At 46.0% G+C, this 26,577-nt stretch overlaps 4 protein-coding genes across 9 annotated transcripts in view; 2 read left to right on the forward strand and 2 right to left on the reverse strand.

The window, feature by feature from the left end:
• The window catches only part of LOC111068258 (afadin), a 59,186-nt gene extending 53,237 nt beyond the window's left edge, over positions 1-5,949 (forward strand). For 4 of the 6 annotated variants that reach the window (XM_022357616.2, XM_022357618.2, XM_022357620.2 and 1 more), the window contains 5 exons: positions 675-959; positions 1,136-1,385; positions 2,956-5,104; positions 5,170-5,291; positions 5,353-5,949. In XM_022357616.2, the coding sequence (XP_022213308.2) occupies positions 675-959; positions 1,136-1,385; positions 2,956-5,104; positions 5,170-5,291; positions 5,353-5,545 (2,999 nt within the window). In that variant the 3' untranslated portion in view covers positions 5,546-5,949. Of the gene's footprint in view, positions 1-674; positions 960-1,135; positions 1,386-2,955; positions 5,105-5,169; positions 5,292-5,352 lie in introns of those variants that run through there. The other 2 variants (XM_022357617.2, XM_022357619.2) reach the window with 2 other exon arrangements.
• A 4,003-nt stretch (positions 5,950-9,952) lies between these two features.
• LOC111068416 lies at positions 9,953-25,183 on the reverse strand. The gene is made up of 6 exons (XM_022357881.2): positions 24,609-25,183; positions 11,169-11,797; positions 10,672-11,011; positions 10,330-10,556; positions 10,144-10,249; positions 9,953-10,092 (listed from the first exon to the last, which is right to left on the reverse strand). Exons 1-6 carry the CDS (start codon positions 24,754-24,756, stop codon positions 9,974-9,976), a joined length of 1,569 nt encoding a protein of 522 aa, XP_022213573.1. The 5' UTR covers positions 24,757-25,183; the 3' UTR covers positions 9,953-9,973.
• On the forward strand, positions 12,636-13,835 carry LOC111068417 (surfeit locus protein 4 homolog). Its single transcript, XM_022357882.2, has 2 exons — positions 12,636-12,743; positions 12,803-13,835. Exon 2 carries the CDS (start codon positions 12,810-12,812, stop codon positions 13,641-13,643), a length of 834 nt encoding a protein of 277 aa, XP_022213574.1. The 5' UTR covers positions 12,636-12,743; positions 12,803-12,809; the 3' UTR covers positions 13,644-13,835.
• LOC111068415 lies at positions 16,640-18,879 on the reverse strand. The gene is made up of 2 exons (XM_022357880.2): positions 18,606-18,879; positions 16,640-18,541 (listed from the first exon to the last, which is right to left on the reverse strand). Exons 1-2 carry the CDS (start codon positions 18,727-18,729, stop codon positions 17,028-17,030), a joined length of 1,638 nt encoding a protein of 545 aa, XP_022213572.2. The 5' UTR covers positions 18,730-18,879; the 3' UTR covers positions 16,640-17,027.
• Positions 25,184-26,577: the final 1,394 nt, after the last annotated feature.

Below are 26,577 nucleotides of genomic sequence, written 5' to 3' on the forward strand. Positions count from 1 at the left end.
TATTTTGCAATTAAAACATCTTTTGTTCCTTTCAATTCAAAACTCCAGAAAGTCGGTCGTTTGGCTTACGAACACTATTGATGAGAAAGCAATTCATTTTGTTTTGAATTTAATCAACTTTGCTATTATTATTTCCGCTAGATTTTCTATAGGGAAATTATTCCACTTTTTGCATCAGATTTTTAATTGGAATTTATTGACTTTTTGGCCTTGTTAAATTGTCGTAACTTTTTGCTTTAATTTTTTCCTTGAATATTCAATTAAATATTTATCTATTTTAATGAGAATGAGAACTTTATTCCAGCTTTATTCTATACCTGACATGTGGCTTTCGCTTGTTAGTTTTGTACAAATATATTTATTCTGGATATAATTGAATTATATTTGCTTTATCTTTCCTTTTCCGCCTTCCCACCTCTCCACTGATTTCTTTTGTAGAATATTTGTAATTACATTTTGTATGCATTAAATAATTAAAATATTTATCACATTTTCAAACGAAATTTACTAACAATTTCCAACTAAATATTCATCTGTCTATCTATCTATCTCTCCCCCAATCCATGCACAAATCCAAAAACAAAATCAAAACCACCAACGCAACTCGCAATTCCCCAAACCAATGCACTCTCGATGATGACGATGATGATGATGATGTTGCTGGGATATCACAGGTAATCGACGGATGTCCGAAAGAGATCTAACGCGAATGGGCGCCGCCGAATCATCGAAATCCCTGGGCGGCATCGGTGGCCCACTGATTGCCACCGGGCATGCCAATCACAGCCTCAGCCTCAGCCAGCACCTGAACAACAGCCACAACATGAACAGCAGCAGCAGCAACAGCAATAGCCACAACAGCAACAGCAACAGTAGCATCATCAATCCGTTAACTGCACACCTTCCAAATAGCAAATCAGTGCCGGCCCTGCATCATCACACGGGATCTGGTACCATATGTAAGTGGACTGCAATTGGCACCACCATCCTCCATTCTCCATCCTCCATCCTGCACCATCCCCATCCCCATCCCAATTACAATCACAATCACAGGGAAATCTGCAGAGAAATCGAATCGATATTTAAGCCAGAGATTAATTCCATGCTGCATCTCCATCTTTCCCTCTTCCTTTAGCTCTGGCCAATTCCAAGTCACGCAGCACGCACAGTTTGCATAACAATACATCCGCAGCCATGGGTGGCATCGGAGGAGGAGTGGGAGTGGGACCAGGAGTGGGAGCTGGAATGTTGGGTCAACCAAATGGCAGCCACAACAATGCAAATGGAAATGGCGCTGGAAGTGGAAATGGCAACGAGCAAGGATTCTATCAGAATTTGAGCGTATATCGGGCACAAAATCAAAGCCAACCGATACTGAATGAAAGGTAATATACGATACACATATGTAGATTTAATACGATTATACAGATTAACTTGCATAAAGGGGTTACGTACAGTGAAGGTCAAGGGATATTTCTTCCACCAAAATATTTAAAATCTAAATACTTCCTTCTAACAAAAATACCATCAAATAAAATATCCAATTGCCTTTCCTTTCTTATAATAACTTTTAAAGACAGGAGTTAGCACTCCCATAATTCTGACCCCGGTTGTACACGCCTGCACACATACGAGTATATCCACCCTCTAGAATTTTGTCATCTAAAATTCGGTTGTGTTCCGCTGACCACTAAAATTGTTTTCGCTTTCGGTTTTGTTTTGGTTTCGGTTTGGTTCGGTTTATGTTTTTGACGGGTTAGTTTTTATGGTCAAAAATGGTTCTAGAGTTGGAAAATCATTTTGCAGTTGTGATTTCTGTGGTTTTGTGCCAAATTACTGAAACTAGTCGGAATATCGTTTGCATTTGTGCTGGAATTCGCTGACTATGATGGCATAGCCTAGCAAGAGTCAAAATTAGTGGAAATAGAAAATAAACAATGTTATCTTTGATGTAACAAAATATATATGGAACGATTATGATGACGAAAGTCTATAAAGATTTGTATTAAGAATACATTTGTTTGGGGAAAATTGGATAAATTATTCCTAAACGTTTGGAAATTCCTAAAGCTATATATTTTTTTTTATAGATATAGATTTAGATATATATATACATATCATAGATGTTTTATAAAGTGGAATTAAAGACGGCATTTTACTCAGAACAACGCTCAATCTGAATTGAATTAATATATAATAATATAATTATAATTTCTGCTCTCGGTTTCCCAATTTAAACGAAAATCCTGTTAAGTTCAGCTTGAGAATTATGAACAGAAAGATTTATTCAAAATTTCATTCCAACCATATATCCAATACCCAAACACCTACAAACCAAACCGAACCGAACCAAAAAGCACTCCCATCGCAAAAACCAAAACCACCGAAGGCCGGGGCAATTAATAATTTACAACAAATTGTTGGTGCTGAGCTTGGGGTCATGGAGTTTCTGTTGGTGTTGTTCATGAGGCAGGTATGACAGGTGGCAGCAGAAGCAGCAGCAGCAGCAGCAGGGAATGTGCCAGGTGGCATGTGTGGAATGTGGTCACAGAAATTTGCACTCTGCCAGAAGCTTAAATTGTGTGTTACCTCTCTCGTGTGTGTAATTCTAGGGTGACATTACGTTTACAGAAATTACTTTACGGCTTCATACCTATTAAGAGTGAATACCAGATGGTAGAAACGATCCAAGTACGTGAGTAATTAGAGGCTCTCTCGCTCGAGTTGTGCTCTTCAATGTTTCGTGTTTGGTGTTGCTGCTGCTGTACAGAGGCACACGCACCCTGGCACTTGTTTTTTTTGGGATGTGAGAAGGATGAAGGAGGAGGAGTAGCCCTTGCGCACCCCACACACGTTGTGTAATTAAAGCAAACGATGTCACCCACCCACCAGCAACACTTGAACACCTTTTGGCCATAATTATGATAGTAATACCATTTCATTTATGTCTTTCAGACTGCCGATGTCCACACATGCCGCCATGAACGCCTACAATGGCAATTCCCCGCTTGCACAGCAGCAGCCACAGCAGCCACAACCATCACCCTACCAGCAGCAGCAGCTCCTCCAGAGCAATGCTAATCTGGCACCCACTCGACCCGTCTCCGCCTACTACCACAGCCAGCAAACGGCGCAGCAGCAACTCCAACAGCAGCAGCAACAGCAACAGCAGCAGCAGCAACACACGCTGCAACAGCAACAATTTGCACACAGCAGCAGCAATCTCAACGGCCAGCAGCAGCAGCAACATCAGCAGGCGCAACACCAGCACCAGCTCACCCTCAACAATCGCACCAAGAGCCAGCAGAATTTCCAACACACCCTCCGCATGCAGCAAATGATGGCTCCATCGATGCCCAATATCAGCAACATGTACCACCAGCAACAGCAGCAGCAGCAGCAACAACAGCAACAGATGCCACTGCAACAGCAACAGCAGTTGCAGCAGCAACCTCCCATGAGCAGCAGCCAGAGCATGCAGAATGTCAACGAATTCCAAGGGAGCTTCCAGAATGGAGGCGGCCTGGAGTACCAGCATGCCCGACGCAGTCAGATCCATGAGCCTGCCACACTCTACGAACTCCAGCAGCAACAATTGCAACAACAGCAGCAGCAGCAGCAGCAACAGCCTTCGCCCAACTTCATTGCGTTGCCACCCAAGCCTCTGGGCAGTCTTCAGTCACCCAACAAGCCGGCGGCTCCGCCCAGCACCGCGCCGAAGCCGCAGCAACAACAGCGAATGTCGCAGACGGGCTACCTGCCCGGCCACGGCCCTGCCGGCGTGCTGGGCGAGGATAAGCCACCGCTTCCGCCCACCGCCACGCATCCGCTGTTCAAGGCCACGGCGCAACTGGCGCCCGGCATGAACTACGTGGCAAGCACCCTGGACCCGCCGAAGGGCAGCTATCTGCCGACGAATCAGCAGGCGGCCAACAGACCACCCCTCCACAGCGGCAGCAATCCGTGGGAGCGCGAGGAGCGAGAGAAGGACCTGGAGATGAGACGCGAACACATCCGCCAATGGCGAGAGCAGCAGATCTCCGATCTGTCGCAGACAATCTCCCGCTCCGGGCAGCAGGAGGAGCAGCTGAAAACACTCATCCTCGAGCGGGACTTTGAGCGGCGAGCGCTGGAGCTGCAGGAGCAGGAGGACCAGGACCAGGATCAGCAGTACGACAAGGAGAACATCCAGGAGCTGTTTAGGCTGGCGGCCAGTGGGCAGGTCAGTGCCATACAAACACCCATCACTAGCTATCGCCAGACGGAGATCAAAATGGCGGAGATTACCGACAGCAGCAGCAGTCCCGTGGAGCAAGTGGCGGCCCAACCGCCTGCAATGGCTCCGATGACCGGCCACCAGCAGCAACAACAACAGCAGCACCAGCAGCAACAGCCCAAGAGCATACTCAAGCATAACCGATACTCCGAGGGAGGAGCAGGCAGCAGTGGAGCCCCCTCCTCGCCATCCAAGTCGCAAAAGTCGGCCAGCTTCGCAGACGACCGGCACCTGCAGACGGAGCATCCCATCTCCAGTCTGGCCAAGGAGCTGACGCAGCTGACGATGCTGGACAAGGACAACAACAACGAGACCCTGGATGCTGCAGTGCCTCCACCGCCGCCGCCAGAGCGGAACAGCTCTTACCTGATAATGTCGCAGCAGAAGATCAGAGGCAGCAGCAGCTCCTCCATGGGATTGCTGAAGACAGCGACCAGCAATCAGGCAGCGGCCGCCGTCGAGATCAAGAAGGCATCCCTCCTGAACACCCAATCCAACAACAACAACAACAATAGCTTGAGCGGAAACCTGAACAACAACAACAACAGCAGCAGCATGCAGGCATCGCCCCTCAGTGCCATGGAACTGAATGCCGCGTATGTGTCTGCTACGGGAACGGGAATGGTGGGAGCATTGGGCACACCGCCCCCACCACCACCACTGCTGCAGCGGGACAACAAGCGGGTGAGCTTCCACGACGAGGAGAACAATTTCGTGAGCGGGAACAGCCAGCAGCAACAGCAGCAGCAGCAGCAGCAGCAGCAATACATCATAGATAATTATGGCATGGAGCATCAGGATTTGGACACGATCAGAGAAGATGCTAGTGTGAGTGGGGGGAGAGAAAGATCAGACAGAATGCCAGACAGAAGCTAACTAATATCTTTGTATAGTATCTGCAGCACAATCTGGATGCCTCCATGCTGCCCTCCATGCCGGCCACGCCAGATGCGGCCCTCTGGAACACCTCAGTGCAATCAACGCCCGGCGTGATAGGCGCCCAAGAGGTGTACAGGTGAGTGGAATATTAAACGAACTCGATACAGATCTCTGACAGAATCTTATTTCCTTTGCAGAGATCCGCGTACGCGTCGCCTGGCCGAGAAGCAACAGCAGCAGCAGCAACAACGCGCTGGCGATGCCGTTCCCGAGAAGCTCTCCTTCAAGGAGAAGATGAAGATGTTTGCTCTGGAGTCAGGGGAGGATAACACGCCCAAGGATAAGCTGAAGATATCCCGAGCCCAGCGAGACATCGATGCAGTGCACTGAGCAGCAGTAGCAGCAGCAGCAGTAGGATGGGGGACCAGAACGAATACAGATCATGTACATACAGACACTTAGAAACCCGAACCCACAGAGCATCTTACACTTCAATTAATTGGGGGGCCAAGTTGTTTCGTTAGCTCTACTTAGATACATACACACACACACACACACATAGAAATATATATTTAGATCGAGTTATATATCAGATAGCGAGAAAACAGAAACAAACCTAACGAATTTGCTAGGCAAGGCAATAAACAATCCATAGTTATCGCGTTCCAGAGTTGATTACATACCACAAAATGTTAACTGGATTCAATTAGTGAGAATTATCAGTGTTTATCATTACTTAGTATAGTACTATATATACCCCTGTTTATATATACGAAACTATGCATATATACTGTATATGTGGAAACTGTAACGAGCCTTGAAAAAGGGAAACGAAAGCGGGACGAGGCGAGGCGAGGAGAGAGCCACATTTGTAAAGCGTTTTAAACATTATTATTAACCTTAAAGAAGCCTACAATTAACAGATTGTTACATCGGATTACAGCATACAATTTATGGTTAGACAGTGTAAATGACGGGAGTTACGATAGTTTAGATATACAATGCATACATGTATTTACCTGGGAATCGTGCGGAACAAGAAACGTTTATATATACTAAATCTATTAGAGAATTTTAAGCCACAACAACGTTTAAACAAATGGTCCAATTATTCAATTATTAAAACTACATACATACATACATATATATATATATTTACAAAAAAAAAAAAGAAAGCTTGAAAAAAAAAACAACACCACGATCGAACGATTAAAGATTAACGATTAAAGAACTAAGGAAATATTTAAATATTCACAGATTCGCGTATATTTTTAATTGAAAAAGCATTTCGTACAACTTTTAAATGCAACAAAAGTACCAATTTAAATCAAATAGGATTTCACTACACAAGAACCTAATGGCTTTAAAAATAAACGAAATAAAATAAAAAATGTTTTATCCTGCACACCTATGTATCGTACAGATAGGATATCCTGTGTATGGGACTGGATTCTTTGTTATAGCTTAAAAATTAATTCGAAAACAAGAGACCACAAGGCAACAAATTATTTGTGTGCATTCCAAGTATTTAAAATATATAGAACCAAGCAAAAATTACAATTATATATATTTAACTATATCAAAAGCAAACGCAAAACCCAATTGTAATATATAAGACGCGATTTATTTTTTAATATGCGAAACTATTTTTTAAAGAAATATTGAGAAAAATTAACAAAAACTAACAAAAAATCAACAATTGATGTGTGTATAATTCTGTAAAAAGATATACGAAGATTGTCGTTTAGTTTCACCATTAAGCGCGTTTAGTTTTATATATTAAAATTATATATATATATATAATATTATATATCAAAATGCAAACAATTCAGCAAAATATTGTGCATATTTATGCAAAATAAAAAGTTAATTATATGAAAAACAATATGAGATGAGGCTATTTTTATTTGTAGACCGAGAATGAATCTAGAGAGAATATTTTCATTTTAGTTTAGAATTTAGAATTCAAATATGTCAACGCACCTTTTAGTTTTGATAAGCAATTTATTATTTAGTTCTCTTCAACTATTATTTATAGTTTTAAGATTTAAAGGCGAACATTCAAGCATCAGTTGAAAGAACTTCTGTGTCAATTTTATATATTTTTAGCTACCTTTTCTGGCAATATTTTGAACCATGTAGCACCGTTTTGTTTGCTTCTTCTTGTGAATCAGCTGTTCGCTGGGAACACTTGCACACTTGGCGCCCCAACGAAATTCAAATCCCTGAAAACAGTCATGCGCACGCGACCAAACTGTTCCCGGACATCAACAGGTTAGGGAATTGACCTACCTAAATACATTTTTCATGAAGCTGGCAAGTGGCAACTCAACCGGCTGACAAGTTATTGGCCCCCGACACATTCCCTGCCTCTGCCACAGCCACAGCCAGCCACCCTTTCCGTGCACCTTAAAAATTTAAATCAAAGTTTGGGCAGGGCAAATAAATTCGCACAAAAAGTTCAAGTATGCCTTTAGTGATTTATGTTTGCACTGAAACAAAATGGTTGAAACTGAGACCCGGCGGCTGCCGGCAAAAGTTTTCGCTTTGAATGCGCAAATATTTGGGCAAATTATATGCCAATTTTCCGGCACCCAGAAAAACTTATTACATTGCTTCAATTGATGCTTTGACAGGAGTATCCAGCAACAATTGCCAGCCTCACCCACATGCTCCGGCAGCCACTTAAAGCGTTGTCCTGGTCTCAAGATATTCCTTCCCTTCAGCTCCCACTCCCCACTTCTCCTTCCGTTTCGGGAGATACCTTTGCACGCACTTTCCTTCAGGGGAGGAGGCTCGAAAGTTGCAGGCTAAGTTTCATTGCCGCCCCAGAACCAGTGGGGTACACCCACAATGTAATTTAAAAGTCAAACGACAAACTTTAACCGGCACCGGCATCGACACCGGCACAGGGAACAATCTGGAAGAGGAGCATAACCAGGAGCCGGGAGCAACCAGCAACGAGGACTTCTTTATGGCCTGGAGACAAGCGTGGAACGGAACGCCTTAAAGCGCTGCCGCGTGAAATGTTTTTCGGGCCGAATGTATTTTTCAGCAGTTTGCCATGTGAATTATTAAAATGCGCCAATCTCTTTGATATCCACCCCCACCCACACCCGCCACGAACTGTAGGAGGGGATTCGACCCGTAATCAGATGGCAGGGGACGAAAACTTTACCAAATTGTTGACAGTTGCCTGGAGGAAGGGAAGGCATTCAGATTGCATGTCTCGGAATTTTTCAATATTCAAGGGAGATAATCCCCTGTCAATATCCTCCAGCTGGTGCTCCGGCTGCTGCTGTTGCTGGCCGCAAAGCAACAGGAAAAACTGCGAGAAAACTGCGGACAAACCGCAACCAAAGCGAAAAGAAAAATATGAACTGTGGGGAAAACTTTCAGAACGCGACTATACCAAATAAATCAAAAAGTGATTAGGCCAGCGTCCGGGCAGGGCGGCAGCTTCCTCTGGCCATCTCTCCCTCTGGTAGAGTGTAGCGGGTAGCGGTTAGCGGCCAGCAGCTTCCCTCTCTTTCACTCGCCATCTGTCCAGCTGTAAATTGTCTGTTGAGTGGCTGCTGGAAAATAAGAAGAAAGCAAGGGCTAAGGTGTGTGTGTGTAAGCACGAAGGGAAAGCTGAAAATGTGGGCCAACTGCTGCTGAAAGGAAATTCAAACTTGGCCATAAAACTTTTGCCACATCTTTGGTTCACGGCTATGGCTATGGCTGTGGCTATGCTATGACTACGGCTGCGGCTTTGGTCAGTGCCGAGTTGATAAATGAGCAGCGTAAAGTGCGCGGGCAATCAGAAGAATCGTGAAAATTATAGTTTGCCAGGCCATAAAACAAAAGCCCCCAGCCACCTGGCCACCTAGCCACAGAGCCACAAAGACGCAACAATAGCAGGACAAAGGCCTTAACAATAGTAGTTTTTCCCATTTCCCCATCATTTTCCTCGGTTTTGGTTCAGCTTAGAGACTTCCCCACCTGGCCCGTCCTCGCCCTCCTCCCTGTCAAGAGTTCTGACAGGTTTCTTTATTTGCATTTGAAAATATACAGATAATTTGCTCAAGAGAAATGAAGAGCACTTGGACAGGGATTGGGGTGGGATGGGTGGTTCTGGATGGGGATGGGCAGCATTTTAATGAGTCAGGATTGTGGTTAAGATACGGAACGAAACGGAGGGGTGAGGTGAGGTGAAAGGGTTTAAAGGATTAGGAATAAACTTGGAGATTGCATAAGTTGCAGCTGTTAATTGGAGAGAGCTTGAGGTGAGATGGAAAAGTCAGCAGCAGACAGAACTCAAGATGACGATGAAACACATTCAGAGTCAATTGGTATGGGAAGGAGTACGAGTACGAGTACGTATGCAAAGTTGTTGAAGAAGTGCCCAGTATCAACACGGCTTGAGGTATAAATTATATTGGTAAATCCATAGAGGATCCGATGGGATGCACAAAAACAACGCAGCTCCTTCTTTGGATAGATATTCAGATATCCTTACTTAAGACGCCTCGGGCTTTATTTACGCAAATATTCGATCTCGTTACTCAGAATTATGTATGTAGATGCTTAGTATAATGCTTAGCCAGAGCTAGACCTATCAGCTATAGCAAAGGAAAACAGTATTATGCCTAGAACTTGTATAAAAAACTTGTTTCGTATTGGGGAAAGTGGAGCTTAGACTTTAAGAAGTGTCCGCGGAACAAACAATGTAATCGTGTGTGTGGTGAAATTTACCTAAAAATTAAACTAATGTCTTAGACAAAGCACCTCGGCTGGACGATGCCAAGCGAGGTGTTCTATTACGGCGTGGTAGACTCATGTCTTGTTCAGAGCCACCAGGAGGAAGATTAGCCACTGGTGGAGACTGCTGTAGCCATGGCCCAGTCTGTGGAGACCGGCAGCCGCTGACTTGATGGCCGAAGCGGAGTACTCCCCTGAAATGGCACATTATATTGGTACACTACGCGCACTCGAATCCCACTTACCGCTAAGCACGTGCAGCTGCATGGACACCGCTGCACTATTCTCCGGCTCACACGTATAATTGCCGGAGTGGATCTTGCGCACCAGGGGAATGACCAGCGAGCCAATCTGCAAAACCGATTTTCCTCATTATTGAAAGCTCACCATGCCCTCGGGCAATCCAATCCCATCCCATCCAATCCCCTTACCGTATTCCGATTGTGCTCGGTGCTGCCAAAGATATTCCTATCGATTTGGGTGTACCAGCCGCTCTGGGCTCCGCTGGCCTCGTTCTCGGCCGTCACCTGCTGCTCCCCGCGATACCAGAATATGTATTTCGGGGCCTCCAGAGTGCCCCGCACAATGCAGTGGAGCTCCACCTTGCTGCCCGCCTTCACAAAGCGCTGCCGATCGCCAATTAGCTCGGTTCGGGGTGCTGTGGTACACATAAATGGGATGTTAAGGCTTAATGCTCCTTTAAAGTCATGTAAGTCACTCGTCTACTGAGTCTACTGAGCTGCAAGTTGAACGTTTCAGCTCGTTGCACTTACTTATCACAAACAGCTGCACCTTGGCGCTCATTTTGGGCTCGGTGGCCAGCTGGCACTCGTACCAGCCGGCATCCTCCAGCCGCACGTATTTGATTTGCAGCGTCCAGCTCAAGCTGCTCCCGTTGCCCCTGTCCTCCGGACTGGAGGCATTCGCCGGGATGACCATAACGGCAGTGGGGGTGGCTGTCGTGGATGGGACCGGGACCGGGGCCGTGGATGTCGTTGCCTGGAGCAGCGATGCGAAGCGGGCATCGTTGATGAAGGTTGTGTGATCCACCGCAATGATATGTTCGTCTCGCAAACGCACCCAGGAGAGGGGCTTGTTTGTGTGCTGGTTGAGCTGCAATGCAGAGACATATACAGAGGCAGAGACAGAGACAGAGAAGGAGAAGGTGCTTAGCGACCCGGGCTGGGCTCTATTCAGTGGAAGCTTTCAATTACGCCACTCAACTTGCAACGTGCAGCCTCCCTCCCATTCTCCCCGCACTCGTACTCACTTTACAGGGCAGATAGGCATGCTGGCCGGCTTGCACGGTGGCATTCATCGGTGGCAGACTGAGCTGGCGACGTGGCAGCTGCTCCCGCTCCCTGGCCAGCTCCTTTTCACGCCTCAGCTGCAGCTCCTTTTGTTCGCTGTCGTAGGCATGGAGTCGTGGCTGGGCCTGGGACTGTCCCTGGGCCGGAGATTGCGACTGCGGTGGATGCTCATTAGATGGCATCAGTCTGCCATCCGTCGGACTTCTCGGCCACGCACTGGCGTTCCTTTGTATCTGCGGCAAATCGGCAGGAATGAAGTCCGGAAAGGGCGGCAGATACGTGGGTATTGAAAAGCCCTTTGTCAGCGTTGCTGTGTCAGGCCTCTCGCTCCAGATGTCCACCGGTTGCTGCTGCTGCTGCAGCTGCTGTTGATCCTGTTGCAGCTGCAACTCCTGCTGCTGCTGCTGCTCCACTGTTGTAGCCTCCATGGCAGCCGCCTGATTGCCACCGCCTCGCAGCCGCATGACTGTTGCAGCACCCCCAACTCCTGGCCCTCCCACCGCTGTGGCCATTGTGATTGTTGGCGCGAAAGTTGTTGGTGCAATTAGCGATGCGTTCTCCCCCATGGGCGCCGCACTCGCTGCCAGCGCTGCAAAATAGGTCAAGAACGAAACAGGCATCAGTTGGGCAATCTTATCGAAGTTTCTCCTGTCCGAATAATGGTTTTAGGCCTGACAACTGACAGGAAAAGCGCACAGCTGTCAAACTAGGGCTGGTTCAAGTTTTCAGAGACATTGGGAATCGTGCTATGGGGGGTATTTCCGTTGGGATCACAATGCCAGAGATAAAAGAAAATTAGAAATTATTTTTGTACTGTGGAAGTTGATTTTCTGTACCCTGTAAGTGGTATTAGCGTAAAGACATAGCTCTTAAAAAATACCTTAGAGATAATTAATTAATTTTAATTATTGTAGTTAAAAATAAGAAGGCTTTGCCTGCCCCACCGCAGGCTCTGGCATACCCGCCAGCACCCTAAGTAATTTCATTTCCCATAATGCAAACTATTTGTCCATCCATGACGTACAATTGAGCGTATTAGTCAAAGCTTTTTGTGTATTAATTGACAAATTGTGAAATATATTTTTGGAAAATATATAAATTTTCCAGCAGCAAATTGCCATATTCATCATGGGGAAAATGCAAATTTATGTGCTCAGGACATTCGATTCGATTGCGTTTCGGGTCAAGTGTTCCGTTCTGTTTTTTTTTTGTTTTCGGTGGGAGGACAATCTCGCAATTGATGGGGGGATAATTTCGTGTGAATTTATATTTTGTCACAGCAGCTGTTACTCGTATCGGGGGGTCTTTGCCGTAATTATTGCACCAATGGGAAAATTATGAAAACTCAAATTAGGCGAGCCGTGAAATAATTGTATGATGAAATTAGGAGGGAGAGAAGTGGTGCGGGAAACGCTTTTTGGGTCAACAGGAAACCAGTAGTCTTTTTGAAACTAAGCAGTGTGACTGACACTGGACGAAAAATCATTGCAAACAGAGAGAGAGAAGAGAAAGGGAAGAGAGAAATCAGTTTGCATGTAAGTGGAGTTGGACACAGCCACATCCGCATCCGCATCCACAACCCTTCTCCGAGCAGCTGCGACATGGAAGTGACTAGACTGTGGACAGACTGGCTGTCCCGCGCGGAGGATCTTGGCGACGAGGTCGTTCGTCGGAGTCGCCCCGTGCTGCCCACAGTGGCGCGCCTCTGTCTGGTGGCCACCTTCTTCGAGGACGCCCTGCGCATGTGGTGCCAGTGGGCGGACCAGATGTCCTTCCTCCAGCTCCACCTGAAGTTCTCCTGGGGCGTGGCCCTGCTGAGTTGCCAGGTCAATCTGTTGGGTCAGCTTGTGGGCTGTGGCCTGGTCCTGTTCCGAGTGTGGACCAATGTGGCCGTAACACTGCTCGTTGGCCTGGTCCTCTTCCAGCTGCACGTCTATTCCGTGCCGCTGCAACTGGAGCAGCTGCTGCGAAACTTCTCCCTGCTTGGAGGACTGCTCCTGCTGCTTGTGGAGGCCAACGAAGAGGCCTCTGGCTGTCGGATCTACGGAGCGCGCGCAGGTCTTCCGCTGCTGGAGGAACCCAGGCGATCGCAGCACCTGATGCAGCTCACGGGCAGGATCCTGCTGGCCCTCATGTATCTGACAGTGCTCCAGCAGTACTTTGGCTTCGCCGCTGCGGTCCTCAATAGCTTTGGCCTGCTCCTGATGACCCTCATCCTGCTGGGCTACCGCACCAAGCCGGCTGCCCTTCTGCTGGCCATCATCCTGAGCATTTGGAATGTGAGCGTCAATTCCTGGTGGTTCGCGGAGGGGATGGAGCGGGACTATCTCAAGTACAACTGCTTCCACACCCTGTCCGTGGTGGGGGGTCTGCTGATGGTCGTGGTCCTGGGTCCCGGCGAGGTCTCCCTCGAGCAGTACAAGAAGCACTGGTGATCGGTCACCTGGTGCCCCCCCCCCCCCCGGAGGGAGTCGCCTAACGAACTAAAATTTTGTGTATTGTGTCTGACGACTGCGTTCTTCGAAATTTGGAATCCAATTTGTTCAATTAGAGCTTTTCAGTTGGACGAGATTAAAGAGTCCTCCCTCACAGCGGGAGTGCTGTCCCTAGTCCTTATCCTGATCCAATCAAGCCGCCGGCTCGCGGCCACATTGCAATTTTATTAGAGCATAAAATCCCGCAGATGGGCCTCAAATTACTCTCCCTCCCAACGCCTACCACATTATATATTCTGCGGTGGCTTAGGACGCTCTCTCCGTGGAACCTCCTCCGCCCGGAAGCTATAGCCATGCCATGGGTTTACCCTTAAAACCCTAACCCCCCACCCACCACCGCCGAGCTATAGCTAGGCTCTGCCTCCTTTTTGGTTAGGGGTAGGGGGGATGGGCTTTTGTTTCTTTGGTTTCTCGTTCTGGTCTCTCGCCTCCGGCTGCAAATTTACGCGCAGCATAACAAATAACAACTAAGTATTTATTATGTAAATAATATTATGCCAAATGCTCACACACACACACACACACACACACAGTAGCAAGATGGCGGAAGGGGGAGTGGGAAAGGGAGAGAAAAAGCTTCAGCTGAATTTCCTCTCCAGCTTACATTTTTATTAAATGTTTCGCTTGAGAACAATTCGCTGAAATAGTTTTCCATTTTCCACTTTCAGCACGAACAGCAGGAAAGTGATGCTCTTACTGCTCTTCCAGCTGTTGGCCCTGCTGCCCCACTGCCCGAAGGCAAATGTCCTAACTAAGTAGCCGATGTTGTGGGCTTTAAATAACTTCCACTTTAATGCAAAGTTCCACCACTCATTGTGGCCAGATGGGAAAACCATGCTCCACTGCATAAATGAGATTCGAACTAAGTTTCAGTTGGATTGTGGGGCATTGGCATGGACATGGACATATATAGGTACATATACACATGTATGTATGTACATGGCATGGTTCCGTATACCGCAATGCAGTTCAAGTAGGTCTATTAACGTCTGCCTGGTTTGTGGCTTAATTGTTCACTAGTTTCACTTATCAGCACTCGTTTCTCATTGGCTCTCGACTGAGTGGAGTCGCTGCCTTGCCCGCCCAAACTATAAATTGCTCAAAACAAATTCCTAACAATGAGGTTGGCCACATAAGCGCTCTATGCTCATTCGACTAACTAAGCTGTAAGTAACTGTAAGTACTCATTACAGTGCAATCTGATGCTAGAATATCTGCATGATTAATCTCAGCAGTAATAAAAGTACCAGCGTTTTGAACTACAAAGTGATTTATTTTAGAGGTAAAGATGGGATTACTTTACAGAGCCACGTTACAGGTTACAGTTGCTATCAACCCATCTGCCCTTACAGGGTATCAGCAGTTCGAGCCCTTGAGTAAACCCGATTCGTTTCCCCTTTATTTCCTCGTTAGACTCGCCATTGTTTTTCACTTGCTGCCTGCATATCTATGTAATTAAAAACTATTTGCACACAAAAGTTTATAAAAAAAGGGCAACCAACAACTAAAACAATTACAACAACAAGAAAAAAAATACATTCAAACGGCAACAATTGAGAGCAACAACAATTGTTGTTGTTGTGCGGTAATTAGTGTAACTGGTCACCTAACCACATAAACTGATTTTGGTTTTTAGGGTTTCTGCTCCTGCGCCTGCTGCTGCCCCTCGTCACTCATTTTGGGCAAATAGTAATTGAAATCATTTAAAGGTCCCTGAAATATTACTTTGTTAATGCCATTGTGTGCTGTCGCAATGTTGGAGCAATAAATTTCAAATTTCTACTCTAATGGCTGAGCAATGATTGGTGGAAACTTTTTGGGTCGAGTTAGCTCTCCCCAATCCAATCCAATCCAATCCCTTACCCACCCTCCAGCAACAATAACATAATAATTCAAATTGGGGGACTTCTGGGCTGCCATAGCAGTGGCATGGGGCAACTTTATCGCTGTGTCGCTGTCCTGGTGGGTACTGTCAGGGAATTTCGCGTGAATTTCGAATTCATTCGAGTGCAAAGTTGAAAAAGGCCAAACCCATTCTGGGCTTCGTGGGAAGAGGGCCTCGTGTCTAATCGGACTGGTGGCATGAGAGATGATACATGGATTATATCGTTTGGAAACTGTAGGAATTAAAACCAAATGTTGCGGCGCTTAACATTTCACTGGGATTATGCCATGCTGCAGAATATATGTAGTACGATTTTTGTTTCAATTTGATTAGAGATTACGCCTACGACTAAACCTTAAATAAATATTCCAAAGAAGTATCCAAAAATGTTGAATTTATTTAATTTACATTTTGCAGAATATATAATTTAATGTGAACGTTTTTTATGGCAATTTTTTGTTTCGTAAAGAAGTTGAATAAAATATGGAATATAAGGTTTTAATTATAGACAAGTTATATTGAAAGTTTAATTATATTGAAAATGATCCACTAAATGTACGGGTATCCCAAGATTTATCTGTTATCGTGCCATACACATATATTTTCTATAAATATCCCTGCCCTTAGCACAACATATCCTTGTCGAAGCCAACCATCCATGCCTAGGCAAGCAGAGCTAATAGAATTTACGATCTTTGCTTTGTGCCATCCTCCACAGCTCCCCAACTCCCCAGCTTTGCTTCTGCCTCCAATATGGAGGTAACACCCAATTACAGCTGTTTAACATTGCTTTTGGGATTGGTTAACCCGATTAACTCGAGCAGGCCTGGCTGGCTGGCTGCCTGGCTGGCAGTCCCCGAACCCCATTAGGTTTGCTCAAACATAAAGTTTCAGGGAAATGACCAGGCAGTGGCAGTGCCAGTGTCAGTGGAAGGGAGGAGTATTCGGGTGATGTGGGAGCTGTGTTGGCCTAATTAAGCGCCATTCCGGACAGGCTAACAGGCCAGTTACACACACTCACATGCAGATTAATTTAATTTGTTTGCGCGATTTCTTTTATTATTAATTACAAGCGGTACAAACATAAATTTCACTTCTGTCCTTGCTTTTGGCAACTTTTCGTTATTTATGCGACCTCTGATAAACAAAACAAAACAATAAAAAATAAAAACAAAACAGAGCTCCCCAAAGAACCAACTGAATAAACAGAGATTCTAAAACAAATATAGCAGGGGGCACATGTGCCAGAAGCCTTTTGAGGTTAGGCTTTGATAGATTGAGGTTATGCTGGATGCCACGCGGTTCAAATGGGGGAACATTTGTCAGCTTTGAGGAGATTACTCGTTCAGAAATGTACGTGGGACTTTGGGTGTTGTAAAAGGGTTACAAGATTCAATGATTTAATCATCATAATCATAATCAGGCTCAGCTGCAGCCTCTTAATCACTTGGCGCATCAGATCCCAGATCCAATGGGTCCGTTTCAGGCGGAAGGCTAGCCAGATCTGATCCAAGATCCAAGGGGTCCGTTTCAGGCGGAAGGCTAGTTAGATGGGATCCAAGATCCAATGGATCGGTTTCAGGTGCTTGGATAGGCAGATTGGATCCCAGATCCAATGAGCTCATTTCCTTCAGTAAATCCGCGTTATCTGGCAGATTCTGATGATGCAGGAAGGTGGGCAGGCTGTTTATGGCACGGCCGAATCGCATGGATATCATTCCCGGAGGCTGATCCTCCAGGAACGGAATATGAGCTTTCTTGAGCACTTCAACCTCCAGCCAAGGCTTGGCTGCCAGCTGCTCTTTTCGACTCCAGCTGTTGTACTCCAGCCGCATCTTCGGCGACTGGAGAAGCTTGATCTGCAGGGGGCCCAGAATGGGCTGAGTGCGCCGCTTGGCGAGGGCCTGCGCGAGGATATTCGTCATGTGGGCGAACTTGCAGTTGAAGAACTCAATCTGCTGCAGCATGGGATCGCTCTCCAGGAGCAGGCTGACCTTGTTGAGCGTGCAGGAGCGAATCCTCAGGCGCCGGCAGCTGAAGGGCAGTGGCAGCGGCAGATTGCTGTCCTCCACGAGCTCGCAGTGGCTCAGACGCACCTCGGTGAGTGCCGTGCAGCGGGCCAGCAGGAGCACGGAGAGGTTCAGCGGAGCGCCAAGGTAGGTGCCGTCCAGGCAAATGCCCTCCAGTTCGTACCGCTTGGCCTGGATGATCTGCTGGACAGTGAGCAGCCAGTCCTCGTCCTGCCAGGGATCCTTGCTCTGCAGCGAGAGCTTCTTCAGATTGCCGAGCTGGCAAATGGCCAGCGGGCTCTTCAGCAGCAGAGGCAGCATCAGTGCCTCCAAGAACGAGCACTGACCGATGCTCCGCATGTCCAGGGTGTTTGGCGGACGGCTCTCATCCCTCAGTTCCAAATGGCGCAGCATGGGGCAGTTGCAAAAGAGCTCCTCCAGAGTGGCCTGTGCCACAGTGCAGTTCAGCTGTATGACGCGCACCTTCTTCAGCACGGGAAAGTGGCCGTCGATTCTGCAGAACACCTTCAACATCTCCACGCCGGGCGTCAGCGACCCAAGCAGCTCCAGCTGACTGCCGCCCGATACTGAACTCCCATTCACGCCTGCCAGCACTATACAAGCCCGGACCCTGGTCAGCTCCGGCACCTCCATGCGCTGGCACACGTCATGTAGCTTGGGGATCTCGGCCATTTGCAGCCGCAGGCACCGCAGGCGCAACGCCAACACGTGCAGAATGTTGCGCAGCTTCTCGTCCCCCATGCTGCTTCCGACCAGCAGGGGCACAATGTTAACCTCCTCCATGGCTACCACCACTTTGTCACAGATGTTGCTCCGATTGGGCCCGTTGATCAGATAGTGGCGCAGACGTTTATTGGCATCATCGGGAGGTCGAAGCTGTTTGTGGACGGCTTGGCTTCTGGTTTTCATGCTTATGAAGTATTCTTGTGAAGAGATCGTGCGTCAGGAGGATTGGATCAGGGAGGGGTTACTTGAGAGTTCACTCACTTCCTACGCGCTTGAAAGCGTTCCAAATGGCAGCCGAGAAGGAAATCGTAAGTGAAATTGCAAAAATACCAATGCAGTAAAAAAAACAACAAAGCGTTTCCCTTCCGCTTTCCAGGGCTGCCATAATGTTAGTTAATCAACACGCAAATACGAAAATAAATGGATCAAATCAAATTTCGTTGTGTGGATTTGAATCTTGGTTAATAATATTTTGATTGGCTGGAAGAATTAATTCTGTTCCTACTTTTTGTGTACAAATTGCTTTTGTTCAGAGTTTGACTTGAAAACGAACTGGCGGAATAAAGTATCGATAGGCATGCGATATACCAAGTCGATAGGGCTTTAATGCAATCAACAAAAGAGACTTTGCCACCATATGCTGGCATATGTAAGTAAAATAATATAAAATTATAGTATGAAATTAACAATAACTAACTGACTAACTGCAAGAACAGAGATAGCCTAAGGATGCAGCGAGAGCGAGGGAAATATATGCGTCAGCCTGGCTTTAAGACATTAGACTTTGCTAACTGTAGTCTGTAGTCAGAGCGAAAGTCATTTCTTCTCAAGTCATGCCTCAGTTCTTCGACTGAAATCCAGTAGTAATCCAGTAATAGCTTTAGTTAAATCTGTGGGACACTAAAGGAGATATGTACAGCTACAGTTTTGACAGCTGATTATCCTGTGATTGTTCTGTGAGCGACGTCCTAGTTCCATTTGTTCAGATTCGAATCAAACGAGTGTGTTATTTATTATAAAGTTTAAATGCTACTCAATTGTGGCCCCAAGGCCAGTGTCCGTTGGAGATAAAATGTGATTTTCATACCCAATTTCTTTTGTACAAGTTTCGACCGAATAATAAAAAAAGAAAAGAGAAAAAAGAAAGAAAAAAAGGAAGCTTCCATGGCTTGACTTTTTACGCTCCCCTGACCTAATGTCATTTTAATTTCTCTTCATGTAGGAGTATTCACGCCCGAGGCGCCACCAGATAACCCCATCCCGGGTCAAAAGTGTCACTGGCATTGTGGGTAGTCGTCTGACAGTTGAAAAATGAAATGCCAGACCCGGCCGGCCATGATGTGTGGCCACAAGAAGTGACTTCATGTGGTGTTTCCTGGCTCCTGGCTCCTTCTTTGGGGAATGCGGGCTTTACACAATTTATGTGTGTATGTTCCGAAATTAAGAGGGGGTGGAGTGGGTGTGGAAAAGGATCCTGGCCAGGAGCATTCGACTAGCGGCCCATATGCTTGTCGCATGCTTAAGCGCATTAATTAGAGGGCATAACTTGTCATTTATTGGTTCATAACATTCAGCAAATATTGGCAAACGCACGCACAGCGCGCCTCCTTGCCAACTGTACAAATGTACATGCCACATGCCACATGCGACATGCGACACCCCCCCTTGGGTGAACACATGCAAAATCGAACAGTTCAAATGGTTGTCACACACCCCAGAGCCGCACAGGGGCGTAGAGCCGACAGGGTTGGCTCTGGCCAATGATGCTCAGTCATAGTCATGGGTTCCGGGGCTACGTTCAAACATTTCTCATTGTTGCGACGGAAATTCAGGAGCCGCAGAGCCATTTGCATGGCTCCAGTCCCCAAAGACACGCTGCCCTCCCCGCCCAGCCTCGGCACACACGCCCGGAGGCTGTTTGGCAGAGAAAAGCCGAAGAAGAAAAAAGCAAAAATGGAATCATAAATTCCTGCTTCGCTCCCCTGCCACAGTCCCATTCCGTAAGCGACGACCCACATCAGCACCCGTCGCCCCATTTTATCAATGGCTGCACGTTTTTGTTGCGGTTACCCTTTGAATTGCGGGGCAGCTTGGATTCAACTTTCATTGTGGTTGCTTCAATGCTGATGTCGATGCTGCGATGATAGATCTATGATGGATGATGCTCCCCAGGCGGTAGTTAAGATGTGTACGTGTGATTAGGCAACAAATCCATTGAAATTCGATATTCATCCGTAATGCAACAAAAGTTTTCAGTTCTGTCAGAGAACACTATTCTATTAAAAGGAAAATCTTGTTTGAAATTGTTCCACAGTTGACTACAGACCCTAGCAAAAAGACCCAGTTGACCGCACATTTCTTAGGTTATTCTTACGTTCGATTCCCCATTCTTCAGAGCATTCATTGGTCGCCTATCGATCCCCTATAGGCTTCCTTGCCGTTCTTTATTTCTTTGTTGTTTTTCGTGTTATTTTGAGGCAAATGGCGACGCGTCGTGGTGTCGCTCACTTGGACGGCTTTGACGACGACTTCTCCGAGTCGACTTTTTGTGGCATACACTCCTCTCAGAACATCAGAGAGCGACACGACACACGACGCACAACACACAACACGCCACACAGCAATTACACGGCATAAGTGCGGGGCGCGTGTGGGCGTGGCAGATTGGGGACGATGAACGAGAGACGGACGGCGCCCATTTAGCACTCGACTGGCTTCGATTGCTTTAAAGCGTTTATGCCCCAGACTCTACCTCTCGAGTTGCCTTTTCGCAGCCCTTGGGTTTTCTTTTCTGCTGATTGACAATTGTTGTCTTTTCTCTCGTATTGATGTTGTCGCTGTTTTTGGCCATCGTTTACACACATGACTAAACAAATACACAACAATCCACCCGAGAAGTCGATGCGGCTTGGCTTAATATCGATGGCTCCTGCTGCTCATTACACATCCCCGTGTGTGTCCGCGTCCATTAAAGGCCTAAGTTAGGGCGACCAGCCCTATTTATTTACTGAATTTATGGTGTATGTACTTGATCAACATATGGAGAGAGTGTGGCATCCATAACAGGACAGGTTGAGAGACCATTGATATTGAATCAATCCGTAATCAGGGCAGGTCTCGGAACTCTACACGAAATTTGTGTTTGAATTATGCACTACATATTTTATGGGACACCTTCAAGAGTACATATTATACGAATAATTTATTTCATAACTGGTGTCTGATACTATGAAGTACGTTTGAGGGTTTATCGTAAATTCGAGACTAAAATTACGGCAATAAAAGCAGAATAATAAAACTATGTACTTGATAGCGGTTATTTGTCCTGCAACGGGATTTCATTTACATTTAGGCCTAGAATTTCTTCTTTATTCCTTGGTAAACAATAATATTAATCAGATCAAATGAAAGAATTAAAGAGGATTTGAGCGTTGTAATTTGTATTTATTATAGAATTGGAAGAGCGGCATCTGCAAAGATCTTCTGATGAGAACTGTTGCTTCGGAGTATAGTTGCAGGAATGCGAAACAAACCGAATTTAATTAATTGAATTTACTAGCTATCAATTCATTGGGGCTAGTATCCTCTGACACTCCACGAAATGTATTCAAAGGGAATACAAAGTGCGCGAATTATTTGGTGATTCCTGTCCGGGGAGCGGCGGCGTGCAAATTTATGGCCTCTCAACGAATACGGCTAATGGCTGTATTAGCGACGCCAAAGAGTTGGCTCCACTTAGCGCAGTTATTTAATTAAAGCTTTGGCGCCCAGTGCCTTTGGGCTACTCCCACCCGTACGTACCCCTCCCCATGCCACATTTCTTGTGTGTCTTCAGGCCATAAATAAATTAAACGTGACATTTGACCGCCATTTGTCTTGGGAGCCCGAGCCCGAGCCCGATGCCCTCGTGCTATGGTAAATACTTGTATCTCTTATATAATATAGTTGGAGTGTCCTCTTCTCTTTCCCAGATTCCTGCATCTGTATGCTTTTGTATGCGGCTCGTTGTCCTAACATAATTAACAGAGTTGCCGTGCAGATGGACATGGGCGTGGCCCTGGCTGCCAGCCCCGTGCTGCGACCTTGGCCATAGCTCTGATTGATGGCTTAAGTGTTATTTGAGTGTCTGCTGATTTTTTTTCCTTTTCCCAAATTATCTTCGAGTCTGTTTTTGCTGGTCCCCGATTTAATTATATCACATACTCGCATGAGCGTGGCAATGGCATAGAAACTGGGGGGATGTATTGTTAATGACATTGCTGTGGCCAGTGCACTAGTTCAACTGAGATTGATTAGAGTCTGAAGAAGCAGCAGTAAGAGCAAGGAGATTACCAGCCATACAAGATGATAAATACTCGTATTATTTCCCAGTTATTCAGTCCGAAAATGACTTAAGGCAGGGTTTTCTCTGCAAATATTTGCTCATAACTGTTGTCGAAACTCAGATAAATAATAATAATAAATATGTGAGAGTGTTACCCAGCATGAATCACGCAAGTGAATGTTTAAAGAGGCCATGAAAGTGACATACATTGAAGGACATTGATCTTTTCGGCATTGAAATGGGATTGACCCAAAAGTATCAATTAAAGAACTTCATTTAACCAATAAAGGATTGCTGGGAAAGAGCCACTCGGATTGATTGTAACTTCCCAAAACGAGGAACAATCACGTTACGCATACGACCTGTTGAACAGACACCCACCACTCACGGCGAGCACACGCATGTACAACCTGACGCAGAAAATTTAATCAACTCGAGATTGAGGTTCAGGGGCTGGAGGCTGTAGGCTGGAAGGGGATCTGAGGGTGGTACTTGTTATGAGCTTGAGGCTGGTACTGCATCTGATGCTGGGGCATAGGCACTTTCACTCTTTCTGAGACTGAGACTGAGGCTGAGGCTGTTGCCCGGGCTACGTTCCAATTAGTCGAGCCTGTGCAAAATATGCCAGGCATTTTCATAAACTACTCGAAAGCCCCAAAAACGAAAGCAAATACCACACCGAGCGCCAGCTAAAGTCAAGTCAAGTTGGGGACTTGACACGATGCGTATGCGTAATGAGTTTCTGTCACACCCCCCGAAAAGTAAGCATTTCCCTGTGGCAGGTGTCTAACAATCGGCGTATGTGTGTGTGTGTGTGTGTGTGCTTGTGCCTCAGTCTCATGGCGTGTGTGTGGCATTTGGCTAAATGAAAATTCGCACTGTACGATTAAATTAACTCGACAAGCTTATAAAAATCGTGCCAACGAGTTGCCAACGACAACAGCAACCAGAACGAAAACGACAATGCAGCCAGGCAAATCTCATCATGTAAATTAAATTTGGCAAACGCTTCTCGACACTTGCACAAAAATGTGCGAAATTGAATTAACTATGCATGCAAAAACAAAAGCCGAGCCCCGAGCAGATCAGACCAGGGCAGCGGGCAGAGTGGAGCGGTGTGGAGTGGAGTGGAGCGTAACACGTAACCAAAAAGTTGGACAGGGGTGCACTGAGAAGCAGGGCATATGCTAAAACACAAGGTCGGTCTCTGGGGGTGTTCTGTGCTGTGGATTCGCCTGTGAGGGGATCAAGGGATTGCCCGGGAAATTGTTATGCGGTTGAAAGAGTTACTACGGGAAGTGGTTTGGCTAGCGCTTTGACTAACTGCAATTGGGATTTGTCAAAGGGCTAACATATTTATGTAAAAAGTTGTGTGCAAAGCGATTCGGGATTATTCCACTTAAAGTCTCGAGGCTGATTAAGCAACTAAAAAAAACTTTCCATACATATTATATATTTATATAAACATATCCTTATGATAGTAATACTTCTACGAGCTACCAGAATCTTAAGACTATTTTATCATTGTAAATTCACATAAATATAGAATAACTTAATGCACATCTAAACAGAATTTATAGGCTTATTTGTGATTATTAGTAAAGTAAAAGGGTAAAATATTAATTGAAAATGTCCCGCTTAAATCGAACCCACTGATCCCTTGTTAATGTTTATGTAAATCAAAGAAAAGTATCGCTAATTGGATACAATACAATACGTGCTTTAGCTTAAGCTTAACGTCAATGTTGATACGTCTGAAGACAATCAAGGTTCGCGTTTTATAATCCCCAAACACAAATATGTACGAGTATAACAAATATTTGGCATTTTCAGCCAAAACTTTGGTGAATTTGGGGAGAAATTTACGCGGAGAAATCTCGGGGGGAGGCATATCAGACCCAAGCCGAGACTAAGACAAAGTAAAAGAAGTTTACACTTACGCGCACGCATGCCACGAAAGCTGACAGCTGCCAGAAATGCCAGCAGTATGCCGGCTAACCCGGGGACTCCGACTAGGGAGCAGACACCTCTGCCCAATGCTCCTCCTCCTAGTCCCGTCCTGCCTTGGCGCGCACTCCGACAGGGCATTTTATTGGGTGCGCGGCGACGAAGGATTTCTGTCGGATGTCGCACCTTGACGGGGCTCCTCCTGCTGCTGCTCCTCCGTGCGGGGATTGGGTACGGTGTTTGGTACGGTGTTTGGTTCGGGGTTTGGTTTTTGGTTTTGGGTTTTATTGTGTTATTTTTCGGTGTTATATTTATTTCTCTGGGAGCTAGTTAATCCAAGCTTCGCCAGCTCAAGTAGCATGTCATTTGGCACGGTTCCGTGGCCCGTGCTGCCGCTGTTTGTTTCGTGTTCTGGTTCCTGTTCTATGTGCCCTGTGCTCTGTGTTCTCTCTGTGCTCTCTTCTCCGTTCTGTTATTTAATTATTTGCATTGCTTTTATGAAGTCTTCTTGGTTGGATTTGCATACCGCACTTGATGCCGTTACCCCAATGGTGGGACAAGGTCTGTACGTGACTACTGATTCCACTTTTTTTTGTTGTTGATATTTCTTTGGAGTACATAGAACCGCAGGCCGAAAACGTATGTTTTAGCTTATTTCGTGCTTTATTTGGCAAAGCCAACCGCAGCAGCCAGGCGAGAGAAAGGCAAAAATAACATATAACTTTCCCAGTGGGTCCGAGCAAATACAGCAGCAGCCACCAGGAGGCGACCAGGAGCCCAGGAGCCAACCACAACCACAGAGGAGGGCCTCGAGCATCGAGCGTCGAGCTCCGATTTGGCCTCCGGGCTGCTGCTGTTAGCATTCTATTTATGTGATAAATGGATATTTATCTTGCTCTGCCTCTGGCCATAAGTTTTTAGATGCCTTGATTATAAGTCAATAAATTAATGAATTGCATTGGCTCTCCATCCCTCTGCACCAGAGCAGCCTCCGCCTCCCTCCATTAGCTGTACTTTCTCTACTGCTCCCGTTCGTTTTTCTGCTTTCGCAGGCGAATCCTTGCTGAGTTTGGCCAATTTTTAATGGCTGCCGAATCGGGGTTTTTTTTTTTGTTTGCTTCCTGTCTGAACAGCTGTGTCGACTTCCCCAACTAATGCCCAGATGCAGGATTCATACGGCTCAGAGCCGGCAAATCGAAGTCGAGTCCCCAAAACCGACAGCCAAATGCATTATTGCACTCTCTAATCTGGTTGGATTAGATGGGGTCATGATGTGGCTCTGCCTTACTCTGCTCTGGCTCTGTGGATGAGTGTGTAATTGGGTGAGCTAACAAACAAATTGATATTTATTTCCAAGAAAATTTCCCACTATGCGGCACTGACTGAGGAAAAGAACTGGGGTTTCCCAGGAAGTTAGGCGCTGCCCTGCCGAAATGAAATACTAATCTAATTTCTAGCTAATTTATCCATCAATATTAATGAAAATGCGAAGACGATAAATTATTTTTTCATGGGAATTCCATTTAACTTGAAGAAGATTGACCTTCGCTTATCTCAATGACCAAATATTTCCCAACAAACGAGCCTTAGATTGATGGTCTGTGATCATATACCCGTACCAGTGTGTACATGGTATGAGTATTCCTGAGAAATCTCCCTTGGATAGTAGCCATTGAAAGCTATGGTTCCAGTGTTGTGCGAAAAAGAAAACATTTTTCTTTGAATTCTGTCTGCATGTGGAACTGACTTTTGGCTAACTAAAAATAGTAGCTAGTTATTTTCCTGTTATTCCAAAAGTCTGTATTTCCAACATGAACAATTATTTTTAGTGTACTTCCATCTGTTTTTGTGTGCCATCTAAATTCCTTAATTATCTTTTATGGGCTCTAACGTGAAACTCTTCAGCTGTGTAAATGTAATCTCATTTCTAGAAAAAAGACACAAATTTGTCCTCTCAGCTAT

This window comes from Drosophila obscura, unplaced genomic scaffold (assembly GCF_018151105.1).
Source record: "Drosophila obscura isolate BZ-5 IFL unplaced genomic scaffold, ASM1815110v1 contig_4, whole genome shotgun sequence".
NCBI classification, from domain to species: domain Eukaryota; kingdom Metazoa; phylum Arthropoda; class Insecta; order Diptera; family Drosophilidae; genus Drosophila; species Drosophila obscura.

Bases quoted from the DNA above. Each gene is read 5' to 3' on its own strand.
- LOC111068417 (XM_022357882.2), top strand. From the start codon at position 12,810: ATGGAAGTGACTAGACTGTGGACAGACTGGCTGTCCCGCGCGGAGGAT.
- LOC111068415 (XM_022357880.2), bottom strand. From the start codon at position 18,729: ATGGCAGCCCTGGAAAGCGGAAGGGAAACGCTTTGTTGTTTTTTTTAC. The intron at 18,542-18,605 runs GTGAGTGAACTC...TCTCTTCACAAG, and splicing joins CGCTTTCAAGCGCGTAGGAA to AATACTTCATAAGCATGAAA.
- LOC111068416 (XM_022357881.2), bottom strand. From the start codon at position 24,756: ATGCCCTGTCGGAGTGCGCGCCAAGGCAGGACGGGACTAGGAGGAGGA. The intron at 11,798-24,608 runs GTAAGTGTAAAC...CCTATTTTGCAG, and splicing joins CTTTCGTGGCATGCGTGCGC to CGCTGGCAGCGAGTGCGGCG. The intron at 10,250-10,329 runs GTAAGGGGATTG...TCGGTTTTGCAG, and splicing joins CCGAGCACAATCGGAATACG to ATTGGCTCGCTGGTCATTCC.